The 22,931-nt window shown below is 40.8% G+C and overlaps 1 protein-coding gene across 26 annotated transcripts in view; it reads right to left on the bottom strand.

Moving 5' to 3' along the window:
• Positions 1-22,931, bottom strand: part of TENM2 (teneurin transmembrane protein 2) — a 1,520,094-nt gene that overhangs the window by 167,624 nt on the left and 1,329,539 nt on the right. For all 26 annotated transcript variants that reach the window (XM_039484033.1, XM_039484034.1, XM_039484029.1 and 23 more), the window contains 2 exons: positions 15,522-15,644; positions 1,706-1,911 (listed from right to left, as the gene is read on the bottom strand). In XM_039484033.1, the coding sequence (XP_039339967.1) occupies positions 1,706-1,911; positions 15,522-15,644 (329 nt within the window). The remainder of the gene's footprint in view (positions 1-1,705; positions 1,912-15,521; positions 15,645-22,931) is intronic.

Genomic DNA, 22,931 nt, shown 5'->3' with positions numbered 1-22,931 from the left:
ATAGTAGTGTGCATCGTTCCTGGCCCCTAGTCTTAGGGCTGCGGAATGACTATGGGCAGAGCTAGCCCATAAATCAGAATCTTCAGACTCCAGTGTAGTTTCCCATACAAAATTCATTTACTCACTCTTTGTGCAGGGGGTGTGTGTATATGCAACTAAAATCATATAATGTAACCGTATATAAAACTGTGTAACTCCAATCTGCTTTGGCAAATGACAAAATGTAACTCAGAAATTCTTTGCAAATTGGGTCTAAGTGTCTAGGAATGTCAAATGGGGGCATTCCCAAGAGGGATTCTTAAATTTCTGCACTTGCTCTCCAGAGTTCAAATGTCAAGTTAAGCTTTCTAAATGTAAGGTAAAAATCTTTGTACTAAGAGCTAATTTTCAAGACTGTACATGAGTGAAAGAATCCTTTCCTGAAACTGGTAGTCATCTGTGCTTTTGCTCATTCCCTGAAGAATGGGGGTTTCTTTTTTTCTTGGCATGCATAACTACAAAATATATTATTGTTCATGAGGAGTCTGAGCCAAACCTCATCAAAGTAAATGGGACTCTTTCCACTGACTTTAATGGGTTTTGGATCTGGCCAAAATTTTCAAGCTATTTAAATCAAATCTCAGCGGTGACTATGTGCCCTCCTAAAGCAATGAATTCCAAATTCTCACTACACATCCTCTGAAGAAATAGTTGCTTATATTTTTTTCTAAGTTTGTTAGCCATTATTTTTATTGAGTGCCCATTGCTCTGTATTATTGGGTCAGCATAAAAATGAGGGACTGATCAGTTTTCACTACAGTTGTTTGTAAAAAATGCAAGACAAGCACCAGACTTAACTCCATAAATGAAAGAGAAAATGCAAATCTGCATACATAGCCTAGTGACCTAGTGATGGAAGAGGCCTGGGTATAGTCATTGGGAAAAGGGGATTAAAATTAACCCAACACTGACACAAATAACCATGAAAACCCACATCTAAACAACATGTGCTAGTGGTGATGGAATAGAAAACTTCCAGTTATCCAACCTCTGCCAACTGATTTTCTTCAGCAAGTCAAAGCAGCAAGTCCCTTATGAAAACACTGTCTGGGCCTGAATATCTTCTCACTTACACTAGGTCAGCATCTTTATAACCTCACAGACTACTCCTGATTTATACCAGCACATGAGGGGAGAATCAGGCTTGTTGCGACTGTCTCTGTTTTTAGAGCACTCCAATCACCTATGGTATGTTACTCTGAGATAGTGGGCCTGATTCTAATCTCCCACCATCTATTCACTAATGTAATTCCAATGACCTCAGTGGAGTTGTTTTTGATTTACAGCACAACAGCGCAGATTCATGCTCTGAATTTCCATCACTAGTATTTTAAACTGACAATGGCAAACTGCAGACGTTAATTTTTTAAAAGGGTGACATTACAAAGATTGCAAGAAAACACCTTAATTTATTCCAAGCTAAAAGAAAAATTGCCACTCCTGTAAATAATCTATTGTTAGAGGATGCCAATCTGTAACAAAGCCGTGGTTGCAAACAACCAGCTCCAGGGCTCTGAGGTAAATCATAGCCTTCAGGCACTGGGGAAGAATCCAGGACCCTCAACTTCAAAAGCACAAGCCCTTACCACCTAAAACTAATTGCCATTAGATCATCAGTACATTTATCTTTTGGCTTTTAAATCCATTAAGCATAGTCATACAGTACCTGGGCATGTGATGGTGGAAGTCCTCTTCTTATATAAACACCAAAAAGAGCATCCTTTCCTAAGGAGATATTGAACTTCACGAACTGCGGCTGGCTGATATGGATTTGAGACCGCCAGAATACTCCAGGTGGTACTTCCTGGGTAACTCTGCGTCCGACCTCTGCCTCCCCGCTATCTATGCTGCTGTTTCTAGTAGCCCATGGTCCTAGAAGACAGGAACAAGTTTTAGCCAGGTGAGATCTTTTTCTAGCAATACAGACATTTTTGGTAATGCCCTTTATGATGAACCATTGTGGCAATTTTACCCTTTAAAACAAAGCTTAACATTTTTAAGACTGGTTTCTCCCTTCATTTACATTCATGCAACCCCATTGCTTTCTCTGACCCTTATATTTTAAATAAGAAAGCTATAAATTCATCCCCTTAGGGCATCTGAAAACTTGCTTGCAGCTTTTCCCCCACCACTTTTAATTTTGTGATTACTCTTTCCAGATCAAGTATAATAAGAGCTAAGAGCCAGCTAAGCACATATAAATCTCCTTGTGCTCTTTCCAGCCACATCCTTAATGTGACCAGGATGTAAAAATAACCAGGAAATAATTATAAAAGGGTAATTTCAATGTAAACCCACTGATTGCAGACTTTATTAGTCAGATTTCATATATTAAACAGGTCCATTAAGCCCCTCTCCATAAACTAACAATAATCACATATAAAAGAGAACACAGTAATAAGGAGATAGAGAAAAGAGTTTGATAACCTTTGAAAGCCCCATATAGCTTGGGATTTGGCTACGTGAAAATCCATTTCTTTCCCCCATGCACAAATGTATTGGCTGCAGTCAGTTGAATTCCACTTGCTGATAGTCCCTAGATATGCATTATTGAAAACAAGAGGCAAGACCTTTCCAGTAGACCAAGTCTCGCTCTCTATCCATGAAACTGTTAGCCTTCCGAACATGGTAAAAACTCATCCATTCAACAAAGCCTTAGCTGGATGGGTCTGGCATTATGTTTACTGGTCCTACACTTCAGACATTTCTGTTGGGCAAATGGTCAATAGGGGAAGAGAGAGGAGACTAGCAATGCCCCCAATTTCCAGCATACATTGATATTTGCTTCAGTGTATGATATGCCCAGATGCCATGGTAATGAGTGCCACGTTATTTAAATAAATTAAATAAAGGTCAGAAAACCACAGAGAATATCTATTATGCTCACAAGCATCTAAACCTACTTCTTGGTGGCTTTAATTACAACTAAGTATTGGGTAGTGGTGATACTTGAAATGGAAGGAAACGCATACTACTTATATCCATCATGAGCTTAGCTCTTTTGCCCATTTTTCTACCAGATACCATATCTGGACAGGATCCCTGAATACCAGTGAATCAGTTTCCAGCACTTTATGGGACATTTTTGCCAATGCCAGCCTCTGGAGGCAGTGCTTTCAGGAAGGACATAATAGCATAGCATGGACCTGCATATAAACCCAGCAGGTAAGTACCAAACACCTACTCTGTCTTTATTATTTTAACTGTAATAGCTACTTCAGCACGATTTCAATTTTAAATTCCAAATTACCGAGGTTCCTGGTACTTATGCTTGCATGTAATGAAAAACCTCTTAGAACTTTTATATGGGCAATGTCTTTAAATGGTAAAACGAATGCTTTGACTAAGAACTGTTAATCTTTAAACTGCAGTTTTTAATAGGCTGTGTCTTTTTGAATGTTCTAGGTTAACAGGTCTTCAGCAATACTAGGGCACTAGAAAAAAGCAGGGGAAACTGCAAGAGTGTGTGGGCTGCAAATGGAGTAAAAAGGATTAACATGATGTCCAGTGAAGTGCCTGATGAGACATCTCATGCCCACTGTGACAGGCCTTTCGGTGTCAGCTGGTCTTCTATAACAGCAACTTCTATCAGGCTTGACAAACATACCGCACCTAGTATACAGCTTTTATAGTATTTGTCCAAAGAGGGTAAAGTGAGGCACCTAACACAAGCTTACGCTATACTGATTCTCAAAATCATTATGAAGTGTACGTCTGGATGATATTTCAAAAGTTGTGTATATGTACTGACAATATATTTTAAAATCGGTGTCCCAGGCAGAGTTGACAAACAGGTTTTGCCAGACAAAGGGACATGGATTCATCTGTCTGCTTTGGCTCATATGGAGATTAAGCACTGTAAAACAACACAATGGAAGCCTGGTTTTGCAAATGGAGTCAACAGGAGGATATAAAGGCAACTTGGAGCCAGCATACTAGGAAGGGAATCATCCTGACTCTGAGGACAAAAACAATGAGTTTTGGGAAATATAAGGAGAAGCAAAAACACATTTTGTTATGCATTCACTGAGGAAACACCTTGAAGAACGGTGCAGGGATCCTGGTTTGACTGAAATCCAGCTATCTTTGCCAAAAGACTGAATCCTTGGAACGAAAAACTACTTTATTTTATAGGAAAGGTAACCACTGATAAGTGTTCACCCAGGTTTGCATTTTATGTTGCTGTTTTATATATAGCTATTTCTGTTTCCATTATCGTTACTCACTATCCCTTAAATCTTTGCCTTTAATGATAAACTTATGGCTATTTTCACTATAGGTATATCTCAATGCAGTGACATTATCTTATAGCTAAACCTCAGTTGAATCAAACAAACTGGTGTGTGCAGTGTTCCTTTGGGGACAGCTTACCTGGTAATTTCTATGAGTGTACAGTAGTTAAGGGCTGGACACTGCAAGGGAGTGCTCCAGGGACTCAGGGGTTGGTGTGTGCCTACCACTAGACTGCAAAGAGAGAAAGAAGTCTGTGGGGGCTAGCATTGCCAGAAGCTGTAGGTTTCAGACTGCTGAGCAACAGAAGGCACGGACAAGGCTGCTTCTCAATCCTAAGTATCTCTGGGAAGTGTCACACCCATTGAGAAAGGTTATGAGTCAGAATACTACTACTTTGCACATCTATAGTTTTTCATCAGGGGATCTCAAAGTGCCTTACTCACATGAATGAATTAAGCCTCACAATACTGCAGTTCAAGTAGTAGCTCCTTCATTTTATATATAGGGAAATGTGGTACAGAGAAGCTAAATAACTTGTGCAGTATCACCCAGAATCAGTGGCAGAGATAGGAAGTGAACCCAGGAATCCTGGCTCCTAATCATCTGCTTTAAGAATTAGACCACCCTTCTGCTTTAGGTAACAGTGACAAAATGTGGACTTATTCCAAGTTTTAAAAATTGTCTCTTCTGCAAATAATCTTTTGCATTCAGAGTGAAGACACTTATATGCCTATCAACCACATCTACTACTCAAGAACCTTCAAATTACCCAGTGACCCACTGTGCAGAAGCTTGTTTGTGAAACTTCCAAATGTGTCACAGCGCAGAAGTAGTTCTGCTGTGTGGCCAGTGCTGCAGCCTCCTTACCAGGAAGTACTAGAGAAGTAATATTTTTAACATAGCAGGAGCCATGAGGAATGAAGGTAGAGAGACCCACAAATGGGTCCACATGCCTTCCAAGTATCCTAACTCTTCACACAGAGTGCCTAATCACTTAATTAGTTGCTTTATGCTTTTTTCAATCTTCATGAATATATAAGGGACTGATCGAAAGCCAGTGGACATTTTTACTGATTTCTATGTGCTTTGTATCAGGCCCTGAAAGGGTCCTGTAATTTACAATGAAAAGCTATACATTGTACTATGGATGCTGGGTCTGGAACCCACAAAAAGCCTCTGACAATCAGGGACTCCAGTGTGCTGGAATCCACTTCAGAATTTTGACACTTTTTCCCATCATTGATGCCCCCACTTGTATCAGGGAGACTATTTATTAGGCAACTGTAACTTCCCCTGTGAAGTCAATACTTAGAAAATAATAGTTTCAGGTAGTTCATTACATGTCCTAAGATTATAGCTGCGGGTTTTTAAAGGCAATATTTTACTGATCAATTTTCCAGTACAGTCAGATGCTATAAGTCTATGGAAGAGTAGTCATGTAAATTTAGAGATATTGTACATTTCCATAACAGGTATCTAATATTCGAACCAGTTAAACAAAAAGGATGATAAAAAATTACACTGATCCATAAAGGCACTATCTGCTAATCAGTTCTGAAAATGTTACTATATTTCATGTAAAACTCAAAAATGGGAAACAATAAAATTATACCACAAAACAAGCTATAAAAATGAAGCTTTATTAGAATACTTTTAAAACTTAATACAACTTAGAATGCTTTTTGCATAAATCTGCTTTAAAGATTACTCTGCATCACATATTTTTATCTACAGAAAATAAAACTGAATTCTCTATATTGTCTAAGCCATTAAACCTCATTCCCATTCATTTTGTAACCAGTGCTATTAGCTCATAGTTCATTTCAACTGCAAGAAGACCAGTCTTTCCTGCAGATTACTGCTGCATAGTCTATTAAAGCAACTTATACACTACACCACAAATGATAGAAAACAATTATGGTTTTGAGCCATCAATGACTTCTGCTAATAACCCTTGCTTCCCAGTCTGCTGAGTCTACATTCCCTTAAGTTGTAACTTTGCAAGTACATTCAATTACTACCACTAATAAAGGACATACCGTACCTCCCACCGAAGCTCCAGATTTAAGACTTTTGGTTAAATTTAGCCCTGATATTTTCATTTTTGATTCAGGAAACTGTGCTTTGTGTTTCCAGGTGTGGGTGGTTCATTTTCAAAATTCACTAGCATCAGGGTGAAAGTAAGATAAATTATTTACTGGTACGGGGGCCTGACTCCAGGCCCCTGGAAGGGGCGGGGCCTTGGTCAGAAGGGGCGGGGATGGAGTCAGCCTCCCCCAGCCAGCTCGTCCACACTGCCCGGCCTGTGCCGCCCAGGGCTCCGGTAGTGATTTAAAGGGCCTGGGGTCCGGTCACGGTAGCGGTGGCCAGGAGCCCCAGGCCCTTTTAAATCGCCAGGCCCTGGGGCGGCTGCCCCTTTTGCCCCCCACCACATCGGCAGCCTTTGGGGGGGCAGGAAAGGGGCAGCAACGTTAAAGCTTGGAATAAGTGCCAGCACTTTAACATGGGCTGTGTCCGGGCCAGTACCAGTGGCAACTTCCTTACCAGTATGCTGTACTGGCCCACCTTCACCTTTGACTAGCACCCAAACACAGCAGGTTAAGTGAACTGAGGAAAATTTTTCAGCCATCAAGGGGAAAGAGGATAGGAGCTTTGGCCTTAATGCTCTAGATATGTCCCCTACTGGCAAACTACTTTATTAATGGTTTGCAGTCTTGTTGTAGCTATGTTGGCACAAGGATATGACAGAGACAAGGTGGGTGAGGTAATAACTTCTATTGGACTAACTTCTGTTGGTGAAAGAGACAAGCCTTCAAGCTCCAAACCTGAAGAAGAGCTCAGTGGAGCTTGAAAGCTTGTCTCTTCCACCAAAGAGCTTGGTCCAATAAAATATATGACTTCACCCACCTTGTCTACTTTATTAATGTCAAGTATCAGTAGCCGTGTTAGTCTGGATCTGTAAAAAGCGACAAAGAGTCCTGTGGCACCTTATAGACTAACAGAAGTACTGGAGCATGAGCTTTCATGGTTGAATACCCACGTGCATCTGACGAAGTGGGTATTCACCCACTAAAGCTTATGCTCCAATACTTCTGTTAGTCTATAAGGTGTCACAGGACTCTTTGTTTTTTATGAATGACATTAATAAAGTAGACAAAGTTCTTTCCCTCAAAATCTCATTAAAATAAAATTTTCTTATTTTTTTCCTAATTGGACTTCAGTGGTTTATTAGCTTAAAAAATTAGTGCAGATTCTGCTGACTAGGCAAAAGTACAATTTACCTGTTGACCTGTGTGTTCTGAGGTGCCTACCAGTCCAGGTGGATGGATGCATGCCAGCTCTGCTCGAGTGAGTGTGCTAAAAATAACTCTGTAGACATTGCTAGCACAGGCTAGCTACCCTAATACAAGCCCATCTTACCCTTAGGTCAGAGCTCAAGCTGCTATTTTTAGCATGCCAACTTGCTCGCAGCTGCAGTTTATACATACCTGGAGTGACCTAAACTCAGATCCCTGTGTTATGCTTTTCCCAGCATGCAAAATGTATCCCCATGGCCAGTTTTAAAGATATAATCAATACTGCTACACATGGCATGTTGTACTTTTATTGCCTCTAAGCCCTGGCCTACACTACAAACTTATATCAGTATAACTATGTCACTTGGGGGTGTAGAAAATCCACACCCCTAAGCGACGCAGTTATACCGACCTAACTCCCAGTGGAGACAGTGCTATATTGATGAGATGGCTTCTCCCATCAACACAGTGGAGGAGCGTTTTCACTGCAACACTGTAAGTGTGGACAAATCCTAAATTTTTACTTTTGAAATAATTTCCATTAAAAAAAAGCTTAAAATTCGTTATATTAAGTTTTGCATTTGCAAAATTAATAAACTTTCCCACAAAGGTTTAAGTAATCAAAGTTTTTAAATCCCTGGAGATTATATGTTATTGATTCATGTTTCCCCTAAAATAACTACAGCAGGTGCAAGTAAATGATAAATACCTGCACCTACATATCTATGCAAACGCGGGTTATTTGTAGAAAAGCAGCACATTCCTTTCATTACGACTGATGCAAATAGATATTAATTTCATAAAGGTGAAGCATCTGCAATATGGCTTTTTTACTTTCAGTGCCAAATTAATTAGTGTGGGTAAGGCACAGCACTGGGCGTGAAGAGATCTGGGTTCTATTTCTGGCTTTGCCCACAGCCTTCCTGTGTGATCCCAGTCAAGTTCTTTAAATTCTTGAAGCCTATCTGCAAAATGTGGACAGCAATACTGGCCTACCTTACAGGGATGCTGGGAGGCTTAATTCAATAGTTTGTGAAAAGTGCTTTAAGATCCCCATATGGAGGCTTTAGAGAAATATAAGCCAGTAATATTATAATTATTATACCTGAGAGTGGAACTGAGCTCCCAATGCTTTCCCCCTCTGTCTCTTTCTCCCCAAATTAGAAACATCATTAAAAATAAATCTAGTCCCAACATGATACAACAGGGAACTCTGAAGGGGCAATGTCAATCTAACCACTGAGCCTCTCACTGGGTGGCTGGCTGAGGCTTCAGCAGTTTTTCCTTATTTTTAGGACTAAAAGTGCAGTACACTGCCCACCCTTGCAACTTTTATATTCACAGTAACACATTTTGCACTAATGGCCCCACTTAAAAGCTCTGTCTCCTCCACAGCCTCTAGAGAATTTCTAAGTAAACTTTATAACTATTTCATAGCACAGTTCCTTTTGGTCTTCTTCACCTCCTAATGTAGTGAGAGTGCACCCCTCCCTCTGACTCACTCCTCGCCTTCTCTCTATTTTTAGCCTCTTCTATCTCAATGGACCACTGCAGATCATATTCAAAGACCATCAACTGCATTTAAGTAAAGTTCTGGATGTTACATAAACTGGGAGGAAACTGAGAAGTAAGGCCAACCTGAAGAACTCATGCCACTGTGAACAAATAAATCCTGGTGTGAATTAACAATGCTCTGAGTGGCTGTCTTGAAGCTTGCTTGCTTAGCTCATAATCTCTCATGGTTATTTAAACATTTTTACTGTGATTTTCCTTTTTCATAAACCTTTATAAAAGAGAGTTTTAAATGCATATTCCTTCTTCTAACCCAGGGGAGCTATTCCAATCTTTCAGTCAAACATGTATTTAAGTACCTGTATATATAAGCTTGTTAGCCACCAAATAACACTTATTCATTTTTAAAGGTGTATTATTTACCCAGTTAAATTACTATTTTGCTACATGAATTTTTTAAAGTCTACTCTAGTGCTCGCTGGAGATGCCGATTTGACAGTTCTGAAAGCCTCTGTTTATCGAAAGAGCACAACAACATGGCAGTGGCAGAGCAAGCTTCTCCACATCATTCCGTCAATGCGCCCTCACCCTTGGACTGAGGAAATCACTTCAAGTTGGTAGTTTACACCACTTGACAATTCAATCCTTTGCATCTTGAAGAATGAAATCAGGTTAATGTCAATTAATGTCAGCTATAGAGATGGAGTTGGGTCTGGATTGAGACTATATACACAGTTGGAGTTTTCCCCTCCTTCTTAGCCCATACAGTGGTTGCCATTAAAGGTCAATATTGGTCAACTGCTGCATGTGAGATTCTGTAGCTCATACCCCTATGCTTAAATAGGAAATAACTATGTGGCTGTGGGGTAGTAATTGTTGACTTTATTAATGGAGACCCTGTAAATGCTTGGTTTTGTACTAATTGGGAAACATGTATCACTAATTTGGGAGACCAACGGTTCCAGAGGATCCATAATGATCTACCTTGTTAACCTGGTGGCTATGGATTTGCATTAAATACCAGTCGTTAAATACCATTTTTCACGCAATGCACAGTCAGTCTGTGGAACTCTTTGCCAGAGGATGTTGTGAAGGCCAAGACTATAACAGGGTTCAAAAAGAACTAGATAAGTTCATGGAGGATAGGTCCATCAATGGCTATTAGCCAGAATGAGCAGGGATGGTGTCCCTAGCCTCTGTTTGCCAGAACCTGGGAATGGTTGACAGGGAATGGATCACTTGATGATGACCTGTTCTGTTCATTCCCTCTGGGGCACCTGGCTTTGGCCACTGTCGGAAGACAGGATACTGGGCTAGATGGACCTTTGGTCTGACCCAGTATGGCCATTCTTATGTTCTTACCCTCACTGTTGGTGAGAGAGCCTTCTCCTTTGCAATTTCTGCAGTTTGGAACAGTCTTCTCGTATCTCTCCATCTCTTACCAAATTTCAGCTGCAAAGACATATTTCCTTCCTATCCTTATCATTTAGTTTCCCTCTCCCGTTCCTGTTTGTTGTTATTTAAATTTGTGTGATTGCTTTATTTAGCATTGCAATGTTTTTGGGGTACAGTTTGTGAGAATGACACTGCCTGAGTTAAAGATGCATTGTACTGAGGGTTTTGCTAAAAGGCATGAGTGTAAGTGTGAAGCTGGTTTGAGTACCATCTGCATCCTAAAACATAGCTGTCCTTTTGTCCATCAAATGGCTGGGCCCTCTGGCTATTTTGAAAGGAGAAAAAGATCAGTTTTAATTTTATTTAGAAAGATATATTTCTGTACAAGCCTTTTCAATGGAAATATTAGTGCAATGCAACTTTATCAGGTTAGCATCTTCCATACAAACCGTACCCCAAAGAGCTTCCTAATGTTAAGTGAAACAATGTCTCAAAATCCATCTGGAAATTCTGTATTTTTCAAACTAAATAAAATAAATTTACTTTAGGAAATATGGGTTTAGCCTGGAGAGGCTGATATGATACAACCTGAACTCCAGTAACAGGAAGGATGCTGCTGTAATAACGAGTCTGGTTTTGTGAAGTGAAGAGGAGGCAATGTTTCCAGGCTCACTATAACCTGTAGTTTTGCAACCTATAAGCAGCTGTATTGCAAGAGGAACTGGGTCACATCTCCTAATTCCACACATGGGGGAACCCTTGTGTGTGGATCTGCCTCTGCTTAGGTAGATGAGTGACACAGCCACCTCTGCTGCAGGCACCATATATGCTTGGACCTCCATGAGGCTGGGGAGCTGCACAGCGGGTGGGACATGGCTTGTTCAGATTCCTGAGGATGGCAAGAGTCTAGAGCCACATTGTCAAGGTGCCAAGAGCAGGGACAGGGTCCCCAGGACTGACTGATCCGTGGAGTTTGTGGGTTAACCACCCATGCTTATATCATCGAGGGGGAAGGGAACTGAGATCATGGATTAGTTTGGAAAGGAACTCTAGAAGGAGAATCTCTGCCCAGGGCTGCTCCCAAGGCTTTGGCTGTGGCAAAGCACAAGTTGGCCCTAAGAGTTTAGGTAGTGTAGGCACTCCACTAAACCCCCGCTTCATTTAAAAATCTAAACACACCTCTAAGCGCTTGTGGATATAGTATGTTAAGACTCATCCTGTTCAGAACTATTAGCAAACCATTTCACTGCAGATGTAATTAAGATTTATGAGTTCATCATGTTTAATCAAGAAAACATACACATTATGCTGTGAGTAATTTTTGCAGCGCCACATGTACCCTTCATTCCGGTTGGTATAACACAGGTAACCAAGATAGACTTTAATTATACAAACTACTGCTGGAGCCACTAACAAAATAACATAAAACAAAATACCTCCTATACATTCTGTTGTCTCTCATTTTAATCAAATGCTTTGTTTCCACTAAGACATCAAATCATACAGGTTACATTGCCTTCCCAATCCATCTCCCAAGATGGAACACAGCATGTGAGCATTTATGAAGACCGGATATGCAATCCTGTATGGCATTCAAATTACAGCATTTTTGCTTGCTTGCATTTTAATTTGCTCCTACAGTATATTTACCCAGTAGCTCCCTAATAACATTAACCTGCATGGCAAAACACGGTGTATCTTGACTAAAACGTTATCAAAGTACGTGATTAAATACAGTATAGTTTAGGGGAAATGTGGGTGGTTACTTAATGTATTGCCCTTATATTTTGATTGTCTGTTTGAATGAGCCTATGAGGGATCAAAGCGTTGTCTACCATGACTATTAGACTGTAAGATCTCTGGGGCAGAGGTTGTCCCTTAATATGTGTTTGTACGGTGCCTGGTACAATGGAACATTATGACACAATGCAATCCATAATAATTACATCTAGAATTATAAATCAAGGCACTGTGTCATTTAACAGTAAATTTTAGTAACATAAAGCAGAAAATATTGTGGCAACACTAGGGAAGATGTATTATGAGGTCATAAAAGAATGAGAGGTTTTCTAAATCTCAGACAAAGGAGTTTGTTTATATAAGACATCACCTGTTTAGAAGTGCTGATGATTAAGGTTGATTTTCACACAGTATATTCTGTCAGTTATGAAGGACATGGCAGGTCACCCATTTTATGGAGATGTGTGTCTAGCATCCAAAGTATTTTTAAACTGAAGACACACTGTGGCATAGACTCAGAGAATCCAGAAACGGAAAGGCTCTATTAGGTCATTTAGTCTATCGCTCTGCCATGGCAGGGTTATTCCCTAATGTACAGTTATTATTTTTTGCCCAGTCTAAGTTTTAATTGTCCCAAGCTTCCACCAATTTCCTTATGAGACAGTTCCATGGGGTTAATAGATTTCAGTATCAGGAAGCTTTTCCTGATATTCAGCCAATATTTCCCCTATATCAGTTTCACCCCATTATTCCAGTTCTTTTTCCTCTGCTAAATGATAACTGTCCATCATCCATTTTTTTCCGCCCTTGAACTATTTGTAGACAGTTTTTGTATACAAAAACATTACAGGGCAGATCCTCAGCTTCTGCAAACAGATGCTTGCCATTCACAGCAGGATTCCCGGCAGTGGGCAAAGGGCATTCACTGTGGAGTGGGTGCAGTTTACTGATTCTTTAAGCAGGTGCATCCATGGCTAGTACTTGCTGCTGATTGCAGCGTACGGCTTGAGGACAAGACCTGTAACCCACACACTACACTTCTACCTGGCAACATGGTGGGCAGGCAAATGAGTTAGATGGCCAGATCCCCCAGTGCTCACTTCAGTATTATGGAGAGTACCCGCACTGCTACCTGCATGAAGGAATAAAGTTTCCCTTTGCCCTCCTCCTCAAATCCCCCAGTTTTTAAATGAGCTTTGAGACCTTAAGGCAACAGTAAGCATGCCCTGTTTTCATTCAGCTATAGCTTGATCTTTACATGCTGGTGTAACCCAGCTTTGACTCATGTTCAGACATCATCAGCCTTCATTGAGCTACAGTGTATAAATGTAAAAATTTTATTATCAAAAGGCTAGTTCCTGCTCTCAGTTATGCCAGCATACACTAGTAAAATCATTTATGTTACTCTGGATTTACACTGGTGAAACTCAGAGCAGAATTTAGCCCAGGGATAAGAGCTAGGCAGATCAGTCAGAAATATCTGCTTGTTCCTCCCCTCCCTGCAACTTCACCCTCCCCTCCTCCCCCCACCTGCACAAGTGGCACTGCCTTTAAATGGCCTGCTCGCTGGGATGACACAGCTTGCATGTAAGTGGCTATTTTCATACAAAGGGTTAAAGGTTTCTTTGGAAGACCAGTGTTTTAAATAGACTGGCTTCATCCTGAGCCATGTCAATTATAAAAGGTCACTCTGCAGAGCCAGGAAGGGCAGACCTGAAACGGCTGTTATGTGAAAAGCTTTCCTAAAAAGTGCTAGCATAGCAATATTAACTTTAAATTATATAAATGGAGGGAGCGGGGAGAAAACCTTTCACACCCTCTCTGCTATCAGGGTCTGCTTTTCTGTCATTCATTACATTCAGACATTCTGCCATTCATTATATTTAATGGTGGAAGGATACTTACCTAAATGTGTTGTTTTTCAAAGGTTTTATTAGCATTTTAGTCAATTTAGTAAAATGTGTAAAAGCAACAAGATATTCATGTTCCTATTTAGTAACATAGGGGTTCTCACTGATGTACACACTGGACAAAATTTAACAGTGATATAATATGATAATTCTGCATTGTATTTAGGGTTTGATGGTTAGAAGTGCTGAGCACTACAACTTCAGATTAAGTCTGCAGGAGCTGAAGGTGCTCAGCATCTCTAAAAGTCAGGCCCATACACCTTCATCTGAATAACTAAACATGTTTTGCCACCATTAATAAGTTTACATCCACAACACCCTTGTGAGGTCAGTATTAATACCTCTGTTTAACATATGGGGAAACCGAGGCACAAAGGCATGCCTAAGGATTCACCACAGGAGTTAGCCCAGTTAAGAATTGGACTCAACTCTCCTGCTTCCCAGTCCCATGCATTAACCTCAGATCCAGCTTTTCTATACCTCCTACTCTATTACTCTATTTGAGCACTGCCCCCTCCTCCGCTTTGTAAGATCATTCACCTCAGGAGTGATCAGTGACAGTGTACATTCCAACACCATAACTACAGGTCAGAGGAACCACACAGTCCTGTTCTGTATCCAAAACACTTCCACTGATTAATATTGTAGCTTTGCACAAGTCATTCCTCCTCTCAGTGTCTCAGTTTGCCCATCTGACCTTCTTGCTTCACAGGGCAATCTGAGGGCTAACTATGAAATTCTTTGAAACAATGATCAGTGTTAATTATTACTAATAACACCATTATAATAATCAGTAAAAAGAGGGGTATGAAAATACAGCAAAAGGAAGTCTTGCACTCAGTCTCTATTTGACTCCGTTGTCTCTATTTTCTCCCTGGACTAATATGGAGCATGACTGCTTCAATAATCTACTCTAATGTCCTTTACTAATACTAAGGGGAAGCTTATTCACTAGGGAGTCAAATTCTGCTGTCCTTACTCAGGCAGGATTCCCAGTAACTTCAATAAGAGTTTTGCCTAAATCAGGACAAGATTGTGAGATGTGGTCCCAGCAGGGGCCAAAGCTCTCTTCACTTTCCTTGCAGACAGTACAGTGTATTTCTTCTTTTCATGCTGTGTCTAGCCTTTTCTTTTTCCTGGGATGTTTGGTAGTATTCTTTTTATTTAGTATCTTGGAGTTCAGGGTCTAAAGGTTTTTGTGAATTACTACAGGTAGAGAAGGCTATTCGGATGGTTATAACCAGGCAAAGAGCCAGTGCAGTGTAAGATTACTGCAGCAGAATGTAAAGGTCATAAATAAATATTTTTGCATACCCCCTAGTGAAGTACATTTATTACAAACGGCACCGTGAGTTTCCGAGACCATAGAGTGCAAAAGATACAGCTGTAACCTCACCTTTTCCTCCAGATGGCATTGTTGCCACATCATCAGTCCCTGGCAATCCAGTTCTTATCCCATTGTTAAAGGTGTGTCCGTCCGCTGGCTGTAACTGCCAGTTTAGTCCGAGCAGATGCATTGCTGCAGGAGAGACAAAGTAATGAAAAATAACTACACAATACATAAATTAAAAAGTCAACGGGAGGGGCAGCAGTCATTTTCAATTAACCCTCTTCAAGAAGATGCTGTAAAAACAGCTTGTTCCAGGGTCAAATTAATGTGTTAAAAAAAGCAGCAGTCTCACATTGACTTGGTTTATATTTGTTCATTTACCGTGTACTGTAAATAACAAAACACGATGGGACAATGTATCAGCCATCTCTGAACAAACAAAAACATACAGACAAGCAATTTTAGACATTGGAAGCAAGCTCTTTCTTTCTCAATATTCCCCAAATTATACACATTTCTTAAAATAGTAAGTTAAAAAGAGATGGCATTTTTTAATACAAAGTGTGATACTTCCTGAAGTATACATTTATATTAGGTCTAAAATACACTAAAGCACAGTTGACCCCAAACAGAATTTCCTCATTGGATTATTTAGTGTTTATTTTCATATATTTAAACCGACACCAGCAGTTTTTATTTTGATTGCTCTTGACTGTGTTATCAGATTACAAACTTGAAAATACTTTTTTGTTCCTCTATTAAATGTTGGTCTTGTCTATTTGGCAAGGACTTGGGGTGCATCCTTCAGGTGCTGCACTAGAGATTTATATACACGTCTTTCCCTTGCATAAATTTAAGTTACTTGCATAAATTTCCATACTTTCATCATATAATAGCCCCGTGGCTCATTTTGTTTCCTGCTGTGTTTGAAGTGCCAACAAAGCTAATTTTATTTATTTGTCTGTCCACAATCATCACTGATGCCATTCACAAGAACGTACACAGCATCAAGGAGAATGCTTTCTGCTAGCTATGGCACAGCGGCAGGAGAGGCTCACCATTATTTTGCGGGGCACACACAACACTTTAGTTATGGTCCTTTTAATAGCTCAGTTCTGCCACGCCAGATCTGAGTGACAATGCAGCAAATTACAAGCATGCACAACAGAATTAGAATGGTCACAAACAGATAGACAGTGTCCAATAAAGCACATCTCCAGCATTTGAGAGCCACATAACAATATGCTCAGAGATTTGACATAGGGATGGGTAAGACAAAAAATGGAAAGGTAATTAGCAATACATAGGAAATGGTTCATACAGTTATTATCTCTGAATGTAGAGTATCAATATAGGCATGACTGCTCCAAATTAAGATTAAAAATAAAACCTTTGATCAACACATGCCCCCATACAGAAGGATAAAAGAACCCAATTGTCCCAGCTGGGTGGCTATGGAATGGAGCTGCCAGCTCTGCAGCATGCTTTCCACTCCTTCTCAACCCCCTGGAAGCCCCTCTGAAAGTGCTCTGCAGAGTTTGGTCTCCACAGTGTTCAGGGAAGCAAGCCAGAGGCAGGAGGGGGAGCAGCTGCTCTCCATGGCACCATCTTTCCACTAAGCATGTGGGCCAGACTGCTGCCAGCTAATAATGACCAAGCGATCATTAATTTATGTGGGCTCCCCCCTTCTGAGCTGTGAGCATGAGAGCTACACGGCTGCTTTCAGAGGACCTGGAGAAGGCCTGGCAGTAACGAGGAAGCACAGGATCTTTGTGCTGATGGTCCTTGCCTCTGGTAGTGATGTGCAGGTTTCAGGGCTCAACACACTTTCACTGTTCTGGATGGATCAGTCCACACAGAGAATAATGAGTGAGACGTCAATGAATTTAAGAGCCTGTAGTGGGAATAACCTAGATAGGGGACCTTCAGACTCGTAGTATCTATGCTGAAGTAACACTCAGAGAGCTGTTTCTGTTCAAAATTGTACCTAATTTTCTCTTGCAATTGTTACCTTAAATATAGGTCATTTACTCTAAGAAATGAAAGTCTATTGCTTCAAGTAAGAAGCATTTTTTTTTTACAAGGAAGAGATAAGGAAAATATAACTAGTGGTTAGTCCTTCCAAGAGAATTATAGTTACTAATTTATAACTACCACGTAAATTCAAACAAGGAATTTAAAAAGATCTTATTAACGTGGTGTTAAGACAAACTCTGATCCATCTGCTTCCAAGTGCGCCATGATTTCATTAATAAACTCTGCTGCTCTGTGCTTTAATCATAGATGCATATTAGGAAGGAACAATTAGAAATCACTCCTAACAGAGCTGGGATTTGCATGTGTACCATAGGCTCCTATAGAGACAACAGGGAGAAGATGACAGTCTTCTGCATGTCCAATCTATCTAGCACTTATATCCATGATGAACTCCACTAAGAAAAGTAAGACTGTTTGTAAACAGGAGACATGTTAATCTTCTTCTAAGAATACGGTATGGGAATCTGTATGTATCATGGGTCTGGGAGAAAAGCTACACTTTGGTATTGTATATTGCAGCTCTGAGAAGCAGCTGAGTAGTGACAGCTAGAAGCTGTCTATTCTTTCAAGCTTCAAAAGACCCTGAGATGGTAAATTTATATGATTAACCTTTTGTACTGTTAATCAGACAAGAATGCCTGAAGCAAAGGAATACATTCGTAATTAGAAATAGTGGGATATATCCAGAAGTTGTGCACACTTACACCAGCAGTGAAATTTGGCCCAATGAGTGCTTATACTTCTCCTGCAGTCTACTTTGGTTCTTTAAAAACTACCTCTGAGAAAACTGTGATGCTGTGGCTTAATCTTCCTCACCACCAACAAGCTCTTACTTTCTGCCACAGTCCAGGCAGAGCTACCCCTTGTGGCTGTGCACCAGTCAGCTGTGTTGGACCTAGGGTGACCAGGTGTCCAGTTTTCTACGGGAACACCCGGTTGAAAAGGGACCCTGGCGGCTCCAGCCAGCACCACCGACTGGGCCATTACAGGTCCAATTGGCGGTGCTGCGTCACTAAGGCAAGCTACTTCCTACCAGTCCTGGCACCGCGCTTCACCCTGGAAGTGACCAGCAGGTCTGGCTCCTAGGCGTACCCCCAGTCCAGAGCCCTCACCCCCCTGCAACCCGACCCCCTGCCCCAGCCCCGAGCCCCCCAAACCTGGAGCCCCCTCCTGCACCTCAAACCCCTCAAATACCCAGCCCCATCCCAGAGGTCACACCCCTAGCCAGAGCCCTCACCCTCTCCCGCACCTCAATCCCCTGCCCCAGCCCAGTGAAAGTGAGTGAGGGTGGGGGACAGTGAGCCACCGAGGGAGGGGGAAATGTAGTGAGTGAGGGACGGGGCCTCGGGGCAGGGCCTCCGGTATTCGGTTTTGTGCGATTAGAAAGTTGGCAACCCTAGGTGGACCCCTTTGGGCATGGGGAGGCTCCAACCACAGCCTCTAGCTCTGGCCTCTTGGGCATACTATCCTGGACCTTACTACTCTGGCTAAGCCTTCTCTTCCAGTCACGGAGTCTCTTCATGTTCATGCACCAAGCTGCCTTTAGCTTGTTCAGGACTGGCAGTCAAAAGGTTCCTCAGCTCAGAGTGCATGTTCCATTGTGTTCTCCTGAACCTTACAGAGGATGTGTTTTTAAAAACATGTTCTAATACTTTGTTTCTTCTTTTCTGCTGGGGATTTTCCACTGCTCCAAACTCACCACCTGCAGACAACCTGGTTAGAACTAGTTGCCTTTAGACTGCACTCATCCCATTGTTCTAGGGTGCCTAATGGAAGACTATTCAGGGTAAGGACTCTTTGCTGCTCCTGTCACAGCTCCCTAGCTCAGATCTGGGAGACACCAGCCTTGTCTGCAAATGGCTGGTTCAACATACACTGAGGAATTCAATAATACAGCATTTCATAAAATCAACCAGAATTCTTAAGTTTTACATAGGCAATTTTTTCAAATCATTAAACTTACCAACAGTGGTCAAGCATAACTGCATCCCAAAGTGGGGTAACTTTTTATAAACTCCAGGCCAAATTCTGCTCTGAGCTGTGTCAGTTTAAATCTAGCTAACGCTAGTAAGTTCCATGGCATTATTCCAGATTCACTCCAGTGTGACTGAGAGCAGAAGCTGGTCCATCAAATTTATATCAACAAAAGAATTACAGAATAAATACCATAGACCCATTGTCTACTTTGGGTTATTCTCATGTAGGAGAGAAGAAATACTGTGAGCTTCACTTCTGACCTCATACCAATTTAACATTGACTTTAGTGAAATTACTCCTGACACCAGCATGAGTTCAAAATAAGGCCTATTGAGTTTTCCTATTGGAAAAACCATACTGCCAAGGACTCCCCTGAATGCCACTGCCCTAGGGAAGGAAAAGACTTCTAATAGTAGTGTATAATTCTAGAATACATACACTATGGAAAATTTCTCTCTTTTGAATTTTTACCTGATCTACATATTGCCTCAACTCATGGAAACACTCATATGAACCAAAGGAAGTTTTGTATTTTCGTCCTAACAAATAAACATCCTGATAGCTACAAAAAACATGATAACCGAATCCAGGCACAATGATTTTGTAAAAAACTGAATTTAAATACAAATGCGATTCCTATTAAATGACAATAATTACCAAGCTTAGAAACAGGATTCATAACTACAGAAATTCCTGTTTAACCACAGCAACATAAACCTATGTATGTCACAAACTGGTCTTGTTGAACTCACATTGCTCATTAGTGGCCAGTTGCTGGAGGGCTAGCGGACACAGCGGGTTAGTGTTTTAGCATTTTCTCTCTGGAGAAACAGGTTCAAGTTTGACACAATTCACAAGTGAGATGAGTGTGGTAGGCCTAGTCCCGAGGGATTACTTGCCTGCAGTACAAAATGGATGCACAATTCATCACGATTGTCAATCTCTCCTCAAGAGAGGCCCAAGACTGGAATAGAAAGGGTTCATAAGGTCAAGAGAGAGGGGCAATGAAGGAACTGAATGGAGAAAATTTGCACAAGTGCCTGACACCATTATGCTTGAGTCTAGCCAAGGCTTCCATTCATTTAAAGAGAGATGAGTGTTAAGGTGCTCAAATACTACAATGATGCTTGCCTTCTAAACACTTGAATAAAATAAATGGCCACATGAATGCTCAGAAAAAAACTAACAAAAAAGAAAGCATGAACAAGACTGCTAACAGTGATGCACAGCTAACAGACTCTGAGCAAAAGCCCAGAAAGGAGTTAGGTTCAGTAAGGGAGTGGCAGCTCTCGAAGCAAATACTGTGTCCTTCGTGTACAGGGCACTGCAGCTTTGAGGGGCATGACTAAACATTTTCTCACACACAATGGTTGGCAACAGAATAAACCCGACAAAAGCCAATCAATAAGTATTAGAAGTTACAGAGAGAGTGACATTGTCTTCTGCTTGTGTACACATGGCAGTCAGCCCTCAGCTGTGTTTACAGAGAGGGCAATGAGGAGCAGAGGATTTTTTAAGGATCAGCAATGTCAATATGTAACTGGAGGCAGAGCAGAATATTTGACTTCTTTTGTTAAATGGCGGAGGAGGCAACTGTCTCAAAGTCAGATGCTGAACGCAGGGGCCATGATTCTTAGTTACACTAAGGTCTCTTTATACCCCTTTGGCAGTGTAAATGAGAATCAGCCTAAGGAAGTTTGGAATCTATGATCCAAATTCTCCTCCCTCAGTTACATCAGTGTAACCCACTTAAATCAAAGGGATTGCTCCAATATAACCAAAATGGCGAAATTAGTGGTCTGTCATTGAAATATATCTATATCTATATCTAGATATAGATATAGATATAGATATCTAGCACATGGCAAACATTTCTAAGATAAACAGTAGGTATGTTCTTTTCTTTCTTTTTTTTTTTTGTGTGTGCATATCCCCTGCACTACAATGCCAGATAAAATAACTCTCTGTTTGCCTTTCAGATTCCTGGGGTAAGATTCCCTGTTATTCTTCATAGAGTATCACAATAAAATAGTTTGTTAACAGAGAATTAGATTTCATCAGGGTCTTTTCAAGATATCACAGACTAATGAGCACTATTTAAATCTAAATAACAGCAATAATAGGGAATAGGTTCAGGAGCACTTATTTGTGTCATATAAACAGGGGGAAAAACTATTCTGCGAGGTGCGGTGCCTGACATGAATAAGATAAAACTGTCAGGGCTGTCATTAGGGTTTTGCGTGAATCTAGCCTGGCCCCCAAACCCAGGCCACTTTTGTTTATAATGTCTGCTCTCCTTGCTGCATTCACCTGTCCCAGTGTCTTGCAGCAAAAACATCTTCAGTTCCATCCACCAGTCTGGATGCCTTCTCTAGAGTCGTAACCCCTAGATGTGCTCCGAGGCATCAGCACACTCCCCTGCCCATTCACCAGTCCTGATGCCTAGAGAAATGCTTGAACAGACCCTTCCCAGCAAATCCATAGGTTCTAATACCACAGAGCATTTTCCAGAGGCAGTTGGGTTCTTAGATGCCCTTGTGTCTCAGCATTCGGACGTTTTTACAGTCTGGGAATGCAGTATACCAGAACCCACTTATCGCAAGTTCCTCAATCCAGTGCTGAAATTTGTTCTCAGTCACATATAAATACTTACACTACATATTTAATATAAGAAAAGGGTCAATTCTGGTTGTGGGAGAAGTGAATACATAAAAAACAAACAAAAAAAAACATGCTAGCAAACTTTAGAGACACAACTAATACAATTTACATTTTCTTAAGAGATACATTTTAGACAAAGCAATCAAATAGTTGTATTGGGCATATTCTTTTACTTGTGCAATGCCAATTGTTTAGGGAAGCTATGCAATCAGGCTGCAGGGTTAGGTGAATAAGAACTCTACCGAATTTGCTCATGTGAAACATCTGAACGGCACTTGCACAGCATCGGAAAAGTCAGAGACTGGGACAGACCTATTATGTCACCAGTCCTTCATGTGCCAGTGCAGGATTGTTCCCTACAGGACAGTTTAAAGTATGATTTCCTACATCTATCATTTGATCTAGATTTAATGTGACCATTGTAAAATGTAAATAAAATAACTGCTTATTTACTATGCTCGTTTTCACAACTAATAGATGATACTCTTTTTCACAGTTATTAAACCTCAATAATATGCTTCTCATAAGACTGGTAAGTTATTTAATATGTACTAACTGCTTTAATACATTTAAATTAAACATACATATGGGGTTTTTATTTAAAGCATTATCAGCACATGCAACTTTTTTGTATTTTTTGTATTGTATCATGTGTCATTGGCCAAGTCATTTAACTTCCTAGAGCCATATTCAGTTCCTATTCGTAGTGGTGTAATGCTGGAGAACTCCACTGAATACAAAGATGTTACCACAATGCTACAGGGAGTAGAATCAGGGAATGTCTCAACATCCCTATTAGTG

The sequence above is a fragment of the Mauremys reevesii genome, linkage group 8, assembly GCF_016161935.1.
Source record: "Mauremys reevesii isolate NIE-2019 linkage group 8, ASM1616193v1, whole genome shotgun sequence".
Taxonomy (NCBI): Eukaryota; Metazoa; Chordata; order Testudines; family Geoemydidae; genus Mauremys; species Mauremys reevesii.
This window is presented reverse-complemented; position numbering and strand designations above follow the sequence as displayed.